General features: G+C 60.6%; 1 protein-coding gene across 5 annotated transcripts in view; it reads right to left on the bottom strand.

Annotated features, from left to right (window-relative positions):
- CHD8 (chromodomain helicase DNA binding protein 8) overlaps positions 1-10,310 on the bottom strand; it is a 42,841-nt gene extending 32,531 nt beyond the window's left edge. The window contains exons 1-6 of one of the 5 annotated variants that reach the window (XM_089774086.1): positions 10,176-10,310; positions 2,761-3,611; positions 2,161-2,535; positions 1,352-1,725; positions 992-1,106; positions 653-841 (exon numbers count right to left, since the gene is read on the bottom strand). In XM_089774086.1, the coding sequence (XP_089630212.1) occupies positions 653-841; positions 992-1,106; positions 1,352-1,725; positions 2,161-2,535; positions 2,761-3,468 (1,761 nt within the window). In that variant the 5' untranslated portion in view covers positions 3,469-3,611; positions 10,176-10,310. Of the gene's footprint in view, positions 1-652; positions 842-991; positions 1,107-1,351; positions 1,726-2,160; positions 2,536-2,760; positions 3,612-9,070; positions 9,253-9,952; positions 9,975-10,079 lie in introns of those variants that run through there. The other 4 variants (XM_089774089.1, XM_089774085.1, XM_089774088.1 and 1 more) reach the window with 4 other exon arrangements.
- Between the last annotated feature and the right edge of the window lie 4,973 nt (positions 10,311-15,283).

Here is a 15,283-nt window from a genome sequence, read left to right on the forward strand (position 1 = left end):
TAGTGCACGAAGCAGTGTGAGGTGTGTGCCGACGTGCACCACCCATGGAATAGTGCACGAAGCAGTGTGTGAGGTGCGTGCCGACGTGCACCACCCATGGAATAGTGCACGAAGCAGTGTGTGAGGTGCGTGCCGACATGCACCACCCATACTGGCACGTGTGGAATAGTGCACGAAGCAGTGTGAGGTGCGTGCCGACGTGCACCACCCGTGGAATAGTGCACGAAGCAGTGTGAGGTGTGTGCCGACGTGCACCACCCGTGGAATAGTGCACGAAGCAGTGTGTGAGGTGCGTGCCGACGTGCACCACCCATGGAATAGTGCACGAAGCAGTGTGTGAGGTGCGTGCCGACGTGCACCACCCATGGAATAGTGCACGAAGCAGTGTGTGAGGTGCGTGCCGACGTGCACCACCCATGGAATAGTGCACGAAGCAGTGTGAGGTGCGTGCCGACATGCACCACCCATACTGGCACATGCTAATCTGCGGGGTGGCCTGAGAATCTCTCCTGGGTGGCTGCCCAAGTGCTCGTCTTACAGGGAACCCTGCCCCAGCCACAGGCTCCCCACCTCCACAGGGGTCTGCGTTTCGCATGAGGGCAGGTGTGGGCAGCAGCGATTCGGGGCCCAGGCAGGCGGGGGGAGGGCTCACCACAAAGAACTGCATCGACGGCAGGGTCTCCCCCTCTGGTTCCGGGACAGGGGGCTGGGGTATGGGGAGCTGCTCGGGCCGCACCGGCCCCGTCACATCCAGCTCCTCATCCTCCTCGTCGTCCGTGATCTTGATGTCCAAGTCCTCGGTGTATTTCTTCCGCTTCACCTGCCGGTTGGAGCGACGCTTCTGGGGGAAGGGGAGCACGTTAGAGACACCCCAGGACAGACACTGCACCCCACACACCTAAGAGGTTGCGGAGCTATGGGGCAGACCCCCCCACACACACAAAGGGGTGTGTCCAGGGCCCCTCCATTTGCACCGGACACCTCGCCTCACCTGGACGCTGCTCTCCTCCTCCTGGCGGGGGGACGGAGCTGGCATGGCCTCGGTGTCGGAGTTATCGGAGGAGGCCGTCCGCTTCCGCTTCTTGCCCACCACGGGGGTGATAGTGCTGGTTGGGGGAGGGGGGAAGACAGGCAGAGTGAGGGGGGCTGGGTTCACACTTCATGGGGAAAACCGAGCGTCTGTCCCTCCCCCCGCCCCCAGCTCCACCTCACCAGAGACCAGCCACCTGCACCCCCAGGGCCAGGCAGGACCAGAGAGGCCAGGGAAGTTGGGCAGCGCTGGGAAAGATGGGGAGAGTCTCCAGCATCCAATCCTGAGCTTGCTGCGTCTCCAAGCTGGGGAGTGTCTCACCTGGTCTTGCCACGCCCTTTGGTCTTGCCGGAGCCCCCCTGGCCCCGGCCCTTGCGAGGCCTCTCCTCCTTGGGCCCCCCGCGCTCGCCCCCGCCTCGGCGCCGCCGCTTGCGCTCGCCCTCCTCCTCAGGCCGCACGCTGGGCAGCTCATCCTCGTTCAGCACGCGAGGGATGTTCTGCTCCCCCCGGGCCCGGGCCCGGGCGATGGCCTCCGCCACGATGCGGTTCGCCTTCTCCTGCTTCTTCTGGTGCTCCAGCTTGCGGGTCTCCTCCGAGCCGCCCCGCACGCCGTGGCCAGACAGCGCCGCCACCTCGCTGCTGCTCAGCACCTTCACCACCGAGAGCCCGGGCGAGCCGCCCTGCGAGGAGCCGGCCTGGGGGGAGAGCGGGACCATCATACCTGCCCGGAGCCGCCCTGGGACAAGCCGGCCTGGGGGGAGAGCGGGACCATCACACCTGCCCCACCGCCCCCGGGGAGCCGCCCTGGGACGAGCCGGCCTGGGGGAGAGCGGGACCATCACCCCTGCCCCAGGATAGGGAAGCCTGGGGAAGTCGGCCATGGGACCTCACCCCCTCTCCTGCCCCAGCTGGAAGGCAGTGGACGGGGGGCGGGGGGGGAGGGGGGGGAGAAATCATGTCACAACCAGACCCTAGATACACCCCCTCCCCAGCTCCCTTCATAGACAGAGCTCTGGAGCTGCCCTGTGGGGAAGGCAGGCCCCCCAATAACCCCAGGCCTGGGTCGGAAGCCAGACCCCCCCCCCCCAGGCTCCCCCGCCCCCCCAAGCAGGCCTCAGCCCCCAGCTCACCTGTGGCTGCAGCACGACCTTGAGCGGCACCGTGAGCCTCTGCCCAGGGCTGCCCACCACCTGGGCCTGCTGCATGGAGGAGACCGTCAACGGGCCCTGCTGCCCCGAGGCCCCCACCAGTGGGGCCTGCTGCAGCAGCTGGATCTTCTGTGGCCCCCCAGCCGGCCCCCCCGGGGGCTGCTGCACCTGCAGCTGGATAGTCACCACCTTGGCCGGCTGGCCTGGCGCCCCCTTGGCCTGGCTCAGCGCCGCCAGCTGGTTCCCCTGCAGCACAATCTTCCCCGGCAGATTGCCCAGCACCACGTGGCGCTGCCCAGGGGGGCCGCTCCCGCCCTGCGGCTGCTGGAGCACCAGGGTGATGCGCTTCGACTCGCCCTGCGGGGGAGACAGCAGCGGGGGTGAGCAGCACAGCCCAGCCGACCCCCGAGTCGCCCCACCCTCAGTGCCGCCTGGCGCGGGGAGAACGGAACCGCGGGTGGATCACCTGGCCCTGGGCACCGCCCACTTTGGCCCCCGCCCGTGGGCATGGGGTTGGGACACCAGCCGCCCAGTGCCGAGGGACACGCCGCGCCCCTGTTCTGCTGGACTCAGCCCCCTTACCTGCGGAGGGGCGGACGTCAAGGTGACGGCAGGTTTCAGGGGCGCGCCGCCTGCAGCCCCCGGCGCCCCTGCTGCGCTTTTTACGGGCTGCAGCACCAGCTGCTTGACGGGCCGGCCGGGCTGGACTAGCCGGTGCACGGTGGTGGGGCCGCCGGAGGGGGCCACCTTGGCGGCCAACACGGTGTTGCTGGAGACAATGGAGACGCCGGGGCGCAGCGGGGTGCCTGTCAGGACCTTGGCGAAGGTCACCTTGCCTCCGTTGGCCGCCCCTAGCGGCTGGGCCTGAGCCACGTGGGCCCCCGTCACCGAGCCGCCCGCCGGGGCCTTTAAGATGACAATTTTGGGGGCCGACAGGGGGGCCGCAGCCTGTGGCACCAGCTGCCCCCCAACGGAGGAGGAGATTGCTCCGGCAGTGCTGGTACCGGACACTCCCATAAACGGGTTCCCCTGACTCAGCAGCTCCTGCCCCTGGGGAAGCCCTGGAGGTGGAGGCTCCGGCTGGGGGGAGCTGGGCTGCCCCTGCAGTGTCTCTGGCTGGGCAGGCTCTGGGGCCGGGGCCGGCGGGGGCTGGGAGGGATCCAGTGCCCCCGACAGGCCCAACGCCTCTTCAATGGGGTCGGGCGGCACCTGGGCGAAGCCTTCGTCCGCCAGGGAGTCCAGGCCGAACAGGCTGGGGTCGTCGAACAGGTCCATGATGGGGTCAGCCATGGTGGCAGGCGGTGCAGGGGGCTGTCCCGGTGGGGAGGGGCTTGGGGTCCCCTCCCCAACGAGCGTGGTGGCGGGGACCTCCGCGGGTCACGCCAGGCGGGGCCAGGCCTCACGGAGACCGGAGAGTAGAGGTCTGGGTCTGGCTGTGAGGGACAGACAGGGGAGGAGGGTTACTGGACGGGACACCACCAGGATTTCAATCCCTGGCTCCCCGCGAACAGGCCCCCCCTCACATCTGCCCAATGGCTCCCACCATCCCAGCCCTGCCGCACGGTCCCCTGCCAGCCCAGCGGTGCCCCTTAATCCTGCCTCATGGCCCCCCACAGGCCAAACTCTGGCCCTTAATCCTGCCCCACAGCCCTGACAGCCCAGCTCTGCCCCTTAATCCTGCCTCATGGCCCCCCACAGGCCAAACTCTGGCCCTTAATCCTGCCCCACAGCCCTGACAGCCCAGCTCTGCCCCTTAATCTCGCCTCATGGCCCCCCACAGGCCAAACTCTGGCCCTTAATCCTGCCCCACAGCCCTGCCAGCCCAGCGGTGCCCCTTAATCCCGCCTCATGGCCCCCCACAGGCCAAACTCTGGCCCTTAATCCTGCCCCACAGCCCTGACAGCCCAGCTCTGCCCCTTAATCTCACCTCATGGCCCCCCACAGGCCAAACTCTGGCCCTTAATCCTGCCCCACAGCCCTGACAGCCCAGCTCTGCCCCTTAATCCCGCCTCATGGCCCCCCACAGGCCAAACTCTGGCCCTTAATCCTGCCCCACAGCCCTGACAACCCAGCTCTGCCCCTTAATCCTGCCTCATGGCCCCCCACAGGCCAAACTCTGGCCCTTAATCCTGCCCCACAGCCCTGACAGCCCAGCGGTGCCCCTTAATCCTGCCTCATGGCCCCCCACAGGCCAAACTCTGGCCCTTAATCCTGCCCCACAGCCCTGACAGCCCAGCTCTGCCCCTTAATCCTGCCTCATGGCCCCCCACAGGCCAAACTCTGGCCCTTAATCCTGCCCCACAGCCCTGACAGCCCAGCTCTGCCCCTTAATCCCATCTCATGGCCCCCCACAGGCCAAACTCTGGCCCTTAATCCTGCCCCACAGCCCTGACAGCCCAGCTCTGCCCCTTAATCCCATCTCATGGCCCCCCACAGGCCAAACTCTGCCCCTTAATCCTGCCCCACAGCCCTGACAGCCCAGCGGTGCCCCTTAATCCCACCTCATGGCCCCCCACAGGCCAAACTCTGGCCCTTAATCCCACCTCATGGCCCCCCACAGGCCAAACTCTGGCCCTTAATCCTGCCCCACAGCCCTGACAGCCCAGCTCTGCCCCTTAATCCCACCTCATGGCCCCCCACAGGCCAAACTCTGGCCCTTAATCCTGCCCCACAGCCCTGACAGCCCAGCTCTGCCCCTTAATCTCACCTCATGGCCCCCCACAGGCCAAACTCTGGCCCTTAATCCTGCCCCACAGCCCTGACAGCCCAGCTCTGCCCCTTAATCCCACCTCATGGCCCCCCACAGGCCAAACTCTGGCCCTTAATCCCACCTCATGGCCCCCCACAGGCCAAACTCTGGCCCTTAATCCTGCCCCACAGCCCTGACAGCCCAGCTCTGCCCCTTAATCCTGCCTCATGGCCCCCCACAGGCCAAACTCTGGCCCTTAATCCTGCCCCACAGCCCTGACAGCCCAGCTCTGCCCCTTAATCTCACCTCATGGCCCCCCACAGGCCAAACTCTGGCCCTTAATCCTGCCCCACAGCCCTGACAGCCCAGCTCTGCCCCTTAATCCTGCCTCATGGCCCCCCACAGCCCAAACTCTGGCCCTTAATCCTGCCCCACAGCCCAGCTCTGCCCCTTAATCCCACCTCATGGCCCCCTACAGGCCAAACTCTGGCCCTTAATCCTGCCCCACAGCCCTGACAGCCCAGCGGTGCCCCTTAATCCCACCTCATGGCCCCCCACAGGCCAAACTCTGACCCTTAATCCTGCCCCACAGCCCTGACAGCCCAGCGGTGCCCCTTAATCCCACCTCATGGCCCCCCACAGGCCAAACTCTGGCCCTTAATCCTGCCCCACAGCCCTGCCAGCCCAGCTCTGCCCCTTAATCCCACCTCATGGCCCCCCACAGGCCATACTCTGCCCCTTAATCCTGCCTCATGGCCCCCAGCTGGCTCTCCCATGTCCTACGTATCCCCCCGACTCCCCAGCAGAGACAGAAGGGAGCAATCTCCTACACCTCAGAATCTTCTCTCCCCAGCCACATGGCCAGACCAGAGTCCCAGAGAGCAGGAACCCCCAAACCACCACACACCCCAAGTCACATAGCAGCAGACCTGTTCCCACCCCACAGAAACAAAAGGTCCCCCCCATTGGTCCAACCCCCCCTTGCCATAAGCCACCCGCAAGGGGAACCAGACACACACACAGAGCAGGGAAACAGCAAGGGGAGTTCAGGGCAACCCCAGAGAAACCGAAAGGTTCCAGTGTGGGCAAGCCCTCACCCACTGCGCCACAGCACTGCCCCCTCGCCAACACACAGACTGGGGCCAGGAAAGGGCTCCCCACACTGCGCCTGAGCGCACAGAGCAGAGACCTGGGAAACACCTTGCCCCCGCCACAGCCCCCTGCAAGGTTACCAACCCTGCCCCCAGCACATCAACCGACCCAGCCGTCATCGCCACCCCCCATAGCGCTACAGGCCTCTCCCCACCCCCGCTGTAACTCTCCCAGTCCTACAGACCTCAGCCCCCCTCCAACTGGACCCAGACCCCAGAGACCCTGGGAGCCCCCCCAGACCAGCCAACCTCTCCCCACGCTGCACACCGTGCCCTGGGACTCCTTTCCCAGCCTGGCTCTTTCCACTTCCCTCAGCCAGTCCCACAGACTCCCTGCCACTCCGCCCACAGCTCCCCGGCACCCTGCCGGCCCAGCCCAGCACAAGAGCCCCCTTCAGACCCACCCACAGATTTTCCTGACCCTCCCAACAGCCAGAGACTCGACAAGCCCCCTTGCCACTAGCCACCCCCCAAAGCGCCTGAGAACCCCCACAAGGCCCTGCCTGGCCAGCAACCCCGCCCCAAATTCCCCCATCCCACTCCTCAGCTCCTCCAAGTCACCCCAGAGCTAGCCCAGGGATGCCAAATGCACCCCCAACTCCTGCGTACCCAACTGGGGCTGACCACACGCAAAACCTACCAAGAAACGCCCCCCCATCTAACACCCCACATCACACGGGGGTCTGCGGCCCCGGGCTCTTTCTGCCCACCTGCCCGCAGCAGCTTTCAGGGCCCTCCCACTGTGCCCCAGAGATATCCCCCAAAATAACCCACCTTCAACCCGCACCTATCCTAACAGCCAACTCCCGCCCCACAGCCCTTCTCCATGCCATCCATGGGCACCACTACGGCACGCTCCGCAGGCACAGGCCCCCATGCTCACCCTGGGTCAGCCAACCCCCGCAGCTAGCGCACGCGCCGCTCCCCAAGCCCCAGTGCGACCCCTACGGCCTGCCCCCTGCCCGCCCAGCTCACGCCCCACCCCACGGCAGAACACACACCAGGAGCCCCTGCCACGCCGCCTGGAAGCGGCAGCAGGAAATGGGGCACGGCTGGGCCTGCGCCATGCCACAGGGAGCATGGTGCCCCCAAACGCTGGCCCCCACCCACGGACACTGTCTGGGGTCAGAATGGTCCTCGCAGGGAAGGCTCTGGAGCCATCCCCTGGCAGGTGGGGGGAGGGGCTGCCCCAGAGGCCGCGTGGGACCGCACGTGACAGGACTGAAGGGGGGAGAACTTGGGGTCCATTCCCCCACTCCCTCAATGCAGCAACCCCCATGGGGGACAGGCCGGGGCTGTTGCCAGGCAACGACCTTACCTCCTGGTTGCACAACAGTGACAGGGGACCAGGCAGAAGCCAGCAATGCAGTGGGGGTCAGGGAGCACCCCCCGCTCAGGGCTGCGAGCCCCAGGCAGAGTGCCGTCAGGAGGGGACCAGAGAGCTGGCTGGGCCACACAGGGACTAAGGGGGCAGGCAGCAGCAGCTGGAGAATCTCAGGGGCACACCAGAGAGGCCCTCTGCCATCCCAGGAAGCTGTGGGTGTCCACACGGAGAGGCGCAAGCACCCTCCATTCCCGCACTGCCAAGCCACGGGCTGCAGCTGCCAGGGCCCCCAGGTGCCAGCCCCACTCGGCCCCAGCGTGCGCGCACACACTGCCTGTGGTGCAGTGCCATGGCATGGTCTGAGCTGCACACATCCTGCTGCTGCCCGAAGCCTGCCACGCAGCACAGCACGGCCTGCGGCACCCTTGCCAACAGCCCCAGACTGGGCCCTGTGCTGGCCCAACTGGGGCAGAGGCTGAGTGGGTGGGGGACATATGCCAAGCGGCTCTGCCCAGCAGTCACCAGGCATGGGTGTGCCAGTCCTGCTCCACAGACCCTGCTACCCCCGGCTGGGCTCTTCATCCCAGTCCCGCCCCACAGACCCTGCTACCCCCGGCTTGGCTCTCCACCCCTGTCCTGCCCCACAGACTCTGCTACCCCCGGCTGGGCTCTCCACCCCTGTCCCGCCTCACAGACCCTGCTACCCCCGGCTGGGCTCTCCACCCCTGTCCCGCCCCACAGACCCTGCTACCCCCGGCTGGGCTCTCCACCCCTGTCCCGCCCCACAGACTCTGCTACCCCCGGCTGGGCTCTCCACCCCTGTCCCGCCTCACAGACCCTGCTACCCCCGGCTGGGCTCTCCACCCCTGTCCTGCCTCACAGACCCTGCTACCCCCGGCTTGGCTCTCCACCCCTGTCCCGCCTCACAGACCCTGCTACCCTCGGCTGGGCTCTCCACCCCTGTCCCGCCCCACAGACCCTGCTACCCCCGGCTGGGCTCTCCACCCCTGTCCCGCCCCACAGACCCTGCTACCCCCGGCTGGGCTCTCCACCCCTGTCCTGCCCCACAGACTCTGCTACCCCCGGCTGGGCTCTCCACCCCTGTCCCGCCTCACAGACCCTGCTACCCCCGGCTGGGCTCTCCACCCCTGTCCCGCCCCACAGACCCTGCTACCCCCGGCTGGGCTCTCCACCCCTGTCCCGCCCCACAGACCCTGCTACCCTCGGCTGGGCTCTCCACCCCTGTCCCGCCCCACAGACCCTGCTACCCTCGGCTGGGCTCTCCACCCCTGTCCCGCCCCACAGACCCTGCTATCCCCGGCTGGGCTCTCCATCCCTGTCCCGCCCCACAGACCCTGCTACCCTCGGCTGGGCTCTCCACCCCTGTCCCGCCCCACAGACCCTGCTAGCCCCAGCTGGGCTCTCCACACACAGCTCTGTCCACACCCTCCATCCTGCCCCACAGACCCTATGACTGCTCCCAAAGTCCCACTGATAATATCTGTGACAAGGTTTTGGGCTGACGCCATGTGCTTCACCGCCAGCCTCTCTGCCCTGCAGACACCCCAGGATGTACATGAGGCCGGCCTGCCTCTAATCACCCTGCAGAGGGGGAGGAATGAGTCTGGGGGTGGGGGGAGAGGAGCCATGGTGAGAGGTGCTGAGGTGCCTTCTCCCCCACCAATAACATGGGACCACCCTGAGTGAATGCCCCCTTACAAATCCCACCTGCATCCCATAGGAAGGCAACTCCCAGGCCCGGGGTGGGGGTGTCAATCCAGAGGCAGGGCAGCAGCCTCCCCACAGAAATCTCCCACAAGAGGCAGCCTGATGCGTCCTCTCCCAGAGAAGCACAGCAGGGTGTTCACCAACACCCCCCAGATCTGTTCCCAGCACCTCCAGGGAAGGGCTACCTGGATGCATCCTCCCCCCCATTTCTACTTCCTCTGCCCATCAAAGACAGGGAGCCATGGACACCCCTGGTGCAATATGGACCCAGCCCCCCCCAATTACCCCCGTGCAATATGGACCCAGCCCCCCCCAATTGCCCCCGTGCAATATGGACCCAGCCCCCCCCCCAATTGCCCCGGTGCAATATGGACCCAGCCCCCCCCAATTGCCCCGGTGCAATATGGACCCAGCCCCCCCCCAATTGCCCCCGTGCAATATGGACCCCGCCCCCCCCAATTGCCCCCGTGCAATATGGACCCAGCCCCCCCATTGCCCCCGTGCAATATGGACCCAGCCCCCCCCCCCCAATTGCCCCCGTGCAATATGGACCCAGCCCCCCCCCATTGCCCCCGTGCAATATGGACCCAGCCCCCCCATTGCCCCCGTGCAATATGGACCCAGCCCCCCCATTGCCCCCGTGCAATATGGACCCAGCCCCAATTCCCCTCCTGTGCAACAAGGGTCCAGCCCCCCCTAATTTCCCCCCCAGTGCAGTATGGACCCAGCCCCCCCAATTCCCCCTCCCGGTGCAACATGGACCCGCCCTCAACCTCCCCCCCCCCCGCCGGGTGCAACATGGACCCGCCCCCCCGCCGGGTGCAACATGGACCCGCCCCCCATCTACCCCCCGGTGCAATATGGACGCGCCCCCCCCATTACCCCCTATGGGGGCCGGGCTGGACCATCCCTCGGGGGGGGGGGGGGCCTCCGCGCCTGGGCAGCCTCCCGCGGCCGGGCGCGCCGCCATCCCATAATACCCGTGCGGGCGGGGGGGGCGGGGACCTACCTGGGGTCTCCCCTGCGGCCGCCTCGGCCTCGCCCCGCGCCGCGCGGCCCCCCCCCGGCGCGAACAAGGCGGCGGAGCATGGGCGGCGCAACCTACCCCGCAGCCCCTCGAAGCCCCGCCCACTCTCCCGGCTGCGGCCGCGAGCCCGGGGGCGGGGCCAGCTAGCAGGTTAGGCTGAGACCCCTTCCAGGAAGTCTCCGCAGAGAGGAGGGGTGGAGGGAGGCCTTGGCCCGGCTGGGGCTGCCCCGCGTGGTGCCTGACTGAAAATCTCCCTCATGGAATTAACCCCCCTGCGGCCTGCGGGATTTGGCCCCTCTCGCCCTCGCCCGGCAGCCCACGGGGGATTTTTTCCCCACACCCTTGTTTCAATCAGGCAGTGGGTCGGACACCTATAGGGGACAGGCTGGGGGGGCATGCTGAGTGCATGGGGGGAGTTGTTACCCCCCCTTTAATGCAGTGGTGCCCCCTTCAGTGCCTGCTTAGGGAACAGGCTGCCCTCCCCAGCCCCTGAGCCAGGTTCACTAGTCCTGCCCATCCCGGTCAATAGCCATTGACAGACCTGGCCTGGGATGGAGTCGCGGTAGAGACGCAGCTTCAGCTACGTTCCTTGCGCCTCTTACGGCGAAGTATCTTAACTCGATTTATGGAGCTGTCCGCACTGTGGGAAGTCAGAGCCACTCTCCCCGACTTCCCTTATTCCTTGTGGAAGCAGGACTAAGACCTTCCCCAGACCTGCTCATTCAAACCCCAGAAGATTGACTGTGGCTTCTTTTTGTCTCCAAGTGTAGACATGGCTCTAGCTCTTTTTTTAACCCTGTTCAAGGCCTGGCCTTCACAATGGAATGGAAGCATCAGAAAGAGGTCGGCGCAGGGAGCTATTTTTGCAAATGAACACAGGAGACCTTTACTTTAACCCTCTAATTCCCATGTTGCAAAGCAGCACAGCGGTTTCAATCCAGGCTGTCATGATCTCAAAGGCTGGTCCACACTCAGAGTTGCTCTTGATTAGCTCCTGCCAACACTCTGGGTACGTCTAGACTACCGGGTTTTGTCGACAGAAGTTTTGTCGACAGTATCTGTCGACAAAACTTCTGTCGACAAAGAGCGTCCAGACACATTGAGTTCTGTCGACAAAGCAAGTTGCTTTGTCGACAGAGCCCTGTAGTCTAGACGCAACCCCACAGGCAATAACACCTTCTGTTGACAGAAGGTGTTATGCCTTGTAAAATGAGGTATACCAGCGTTGACAAAACTGCTGAGTTCTGTCGACGTTATGTCAACAGAACTCAGCGGCAGTGTAGACGCTGGTATAGTTTTGTTGACAAAAGTCCACTTTTGTCGACAAAACTCAGTAGTCTGGACACACCTTCTGAGGCTACGTCTAGACTATGGGGTTTTCCAGGATATTGGAGGTATCCAGGGAACACATCTGCTCTTCCACTTTTTTTGGCGGAAGAGCAGACATGCTCTTTCAGAAGCCCTGTCTTCCTCCTTCCACGAGGAAGAAGGGCTCTTCTGAAAGAGAAGGTTTTTCCAAAATTTTCCAAAACAGGTCAAATTTAGGAAAAGCCTCTTCCGACAAAACTATTGGAAAAAGGTATGCAAATTGCAAACCTTTTTCCAATAAAGCATTGTAGTCTAGACATAGCCTTAGTCTACATTGAGATGTTAATTTGGATTAAGGCAGGGTGTAAATTTAAAGTAGGACAGGTATTCTGAAAAAAAAATCTTTGTGCATATGGTTTTATTCTGTAGTTCACATTGTTAATCCAGACTGATTTTTTCAGAGTGCCTCTCAGTAATCAAGACTTTATTCCTAAATAAGAGGGCCCACATTGGGAGTTATTCTAAATTGTTCCATTTTTAATTCACATCCTGCCGTTGTCTGGATTGACATCCCCACATAGGCAACTCTTAAGTTGTCCACTTGTGAAGTCAGTCAATGAAACTACATGAGTACATGAACCCTCTGGCTCTGGCGTTCCTACCAGCATGGCTTTATGGGTCAAGGTTGTGAAGCAGCCTATGTCCTCACCCACAAAGATGGGCCAGCGACGCTCCTGTCTACACACAGCCGTACCAAGAACTGCTCTTCTATAGGTAGAATGATTTCACTTGGGGGAGATCTGGTCTATGCTTACCATTGAGACTGACAAGTTTCCCCAAGGGCTGTGGGTTTTTCTCCCACATAACTCTGTATTTTTGCAATATTAACACAGGACCCATTTACTTTAATCTTCTAATCCCCAATTTGCAAAGAGGCACAGTGGTTTAAATCCTGGTATTCACAATCACAAAGGCTGTTCTACACCCAGCTTTACTCTTGGTCAACTCCCGCTAGCACTCGCAGGGTGTGTCTACACAGCACTTATTTCAAAATAGAGTACTCTTCCTTGGACATCCCTTACTCCTCATACCATGAGGGTTACAGGAGTCGGAGTAAGAAGTCCTCCAGTTTGACTGTATATCGAAAGACCTGCCTGCTGTGTAGAGGTGGACTGTTATTTTAAAATAACATTGCTATGTAGACGTACCTTTAGTCTTGTCTACATTGAGACATGAATCTAGATTAAGGCTGGGTGAGTCTTCTACTGGTGCACACTGCATCTCCACCAGGTGACTTGCCTGTGTAGCCAGACTGGGTTCAGCTAGGCCAGACAAACTCTTCCGGTATAAACAAGGCAGTGACTGGAAGTGCCAGCAAACTAACGTTTTTTTCGTGGTAGCATAAGATGTGTTCACACTAGGAGAGGTCGCTGGCCCAGCGTTTCTAGTAGTGTAGATCCGGCCTCAAGATAGGCAGAAACCAGGCACTCTTCTCCTGGAACAAGCCCATGTGGTGTGAATCTGGACAATTCTGGGTGCGGATGGGCTTTAGGTGGGTTCTGGGCTCTGGGAGGTGTGAAGAAAGCTACAAGCAGTGAACTAAGAGCAGGTGGCGGCAGCTCCCCTCCAAGTCTGTGTGGATTTTACAGATGGGAGCAGGATTTGGCCAACAGCTGTGGTCAGTGTGGGGATACACCTCACTACGTCTAGTTCTGCCCCACCTTGCTCCCTACAGTGGCATGCTCGGCAGCACCAGTGCAAGGTAGGAACAAAGCTATTTGCCCTGGAGGGCTCAGAGGCTGCTTGCTTTGCTCCATTTCTGAGCTCACTGCCTGAAGGCAGAGCTATAGCCTCTGGTCACAAAGGAAACTGAGCCCCAGGGGGATTCAGATACAGCTGGATGAGTGACTGGTCACATTCATTCTCCCCAGAAAGATACCAGAAACATTAGCCTCTGTGACCCCTCTAACTCCCACTGTTACTCACTGCTGTGCTTCCCAGGGGCTTGTCTTGGCCAGCCTCCACCAGGCCATGGCTCACCTCTAGATGGCCCTGTGCACCTCCAAATTGCAAGGAAAAATACCCACAAAACCACTCCTGTCCAGATGTAACTTGTGTACTAAGCCCAGCAACTGGTGTTCAGCAAAAACATCCCTTACTGGGATTCTCAGCCCTTCCAGCTTGACTCTGAGTCCTGGAGCTGCTCAACACATTAGGTGACTTGGCAACAAACTGGCACATGGATTTTAATGTTGATAAATGCAAGATAATGCACATTGGAAAATATCATCCCAACTACATTTAGCTATAACCACTCCAGAGAGAGATCTTGAAGTCATTGTGGATAGTTCTCTGAAAACAGCCACTCAATGTGCAGCAGCAGTGAAAAAAGCAAACAGAGTATTAAAAATCAGAAAAAAAGAGACAAAGACAAAGAATGTCTTATTGCCTCTATATAAATCCATGGCACGCCTATATCTTGAATACTGCACACATATGTGGTCAGCTCATCTCAAAGATATTTTAGAATTGGAAAAAGTTCAGAAAAGGGTAACAAAAATGATCCGAGAACGGCTGCCATATGAGGAGAGATTAATAAGACTGGGAGAGTTCAGCTTGGAAAAGAGGTGACTAAAGGAAATATGATGGAGGTTTAAAGGAAGTTTTTTCTTCACTCAGCACACAGTCAACCTGTGGAACTCCTTCCCAGAGGATGTTATGAAGGCTAGGACTTTAACAGGGTTCAAACAAGAGCTAGATAGATTCATGCAAGTTAGGTCCATCAATGCTATTAGCCAGGATGGGTAGGAATGGTGTCCCTAGCCTCTGTCTGGAAATGGATGACAGGAGAGGGATCATGAGATGTGATCACCTGTTGTGTTCCTTCCTTCTGGGGCATCTGGCATTGGCCACTGTTGGCAGACAGGATATTGGGCTAGATGGACCTTTGCTCTGACACAGTATGGCCGTTCTTATGTTCCAGGTCTATAAAATCATGACCCAGCGTGGAAAAAAATGAATTAAACAGGACTTTAAAAGAGTTCAAAATTCATTGAGGTTAAGTCTATCCATGGCTATTAGTCAGGGTGGGCAGAGAGGGTGCCTCTGGCCTCTGTTTGTCAGAGGTTGGGAATGGGTGACAGGGACGGGTCGCCTGATGATTCCGTTCTGTTCATTCCATGGGGCGCCTGGCACTGGCCACTGTGGGAAGATAGGATACTGGGCTAGATGGACCTGGTCTGACCCAGTACTTAACACATGTTCCTCCAAAAAAAGCATTTTAATCCGAGTTGTTTCCACAAAGCCACTTCCCACAGAAAAAGATTGATGGGGCTTTTTAAACAAAGTCAAAAGAAAAAAAGTAAAACAAACAGTGGGGAAATGCCTCCTCTCTTCCTGTAGCCCCTCCCACTTAATTTCCTGGGGGGCAAGAGGCAGAGGATGGAACAGGAAGGAGGAATTCCCCTGCTCTTCTGAAACAAAAGCATTTGACAGTTTCAAAACTTTAATCCAGCACCCATGGGAAAAGGAACCAGAAAAAACTAGGGTTCCCCCCAACAAAACATGCTTTTTGATAGGAAAAGTTTCTCTCCCCCCACTCCTCAGAAATAGGGAAAAAAACAAACAAACAAAACCAAAACACAAATCAAAACATTTGAATGAGTTCATAACTCCCAGATGTCTTCCCTGTGAGGCTGGACTTCTTCAGGCTGGTGCTGTCCTAAGACCTTGTCTACATGTAACAGATACATCAGGCGGGGTTTGAACAGTACGCCAGCAAAACCCCAGCAGCACTGACAGTGTTGGCACAGCTCATGTTGTCTGGCAAGGTCATGTTCCTCCACGAGCAGAAAAACTTCTGTAGGAGGCAGCAGATG

This window comes from Pelodiscus sinensis, chromosome 30 (genome assembly GCF_052426305.1).
Source record: "Pelodiscus sinensis isolate ZL-2025 chromosome 30, ASM5242630v1, whole genome shotgun sequence".
In the NCBI taxonomy this organism is placed as follows: Eukaryota; Metazoa; Chordata; order Testudines; family Trionychidae; genus Pelodiscus; species Pelodiscus sinensis.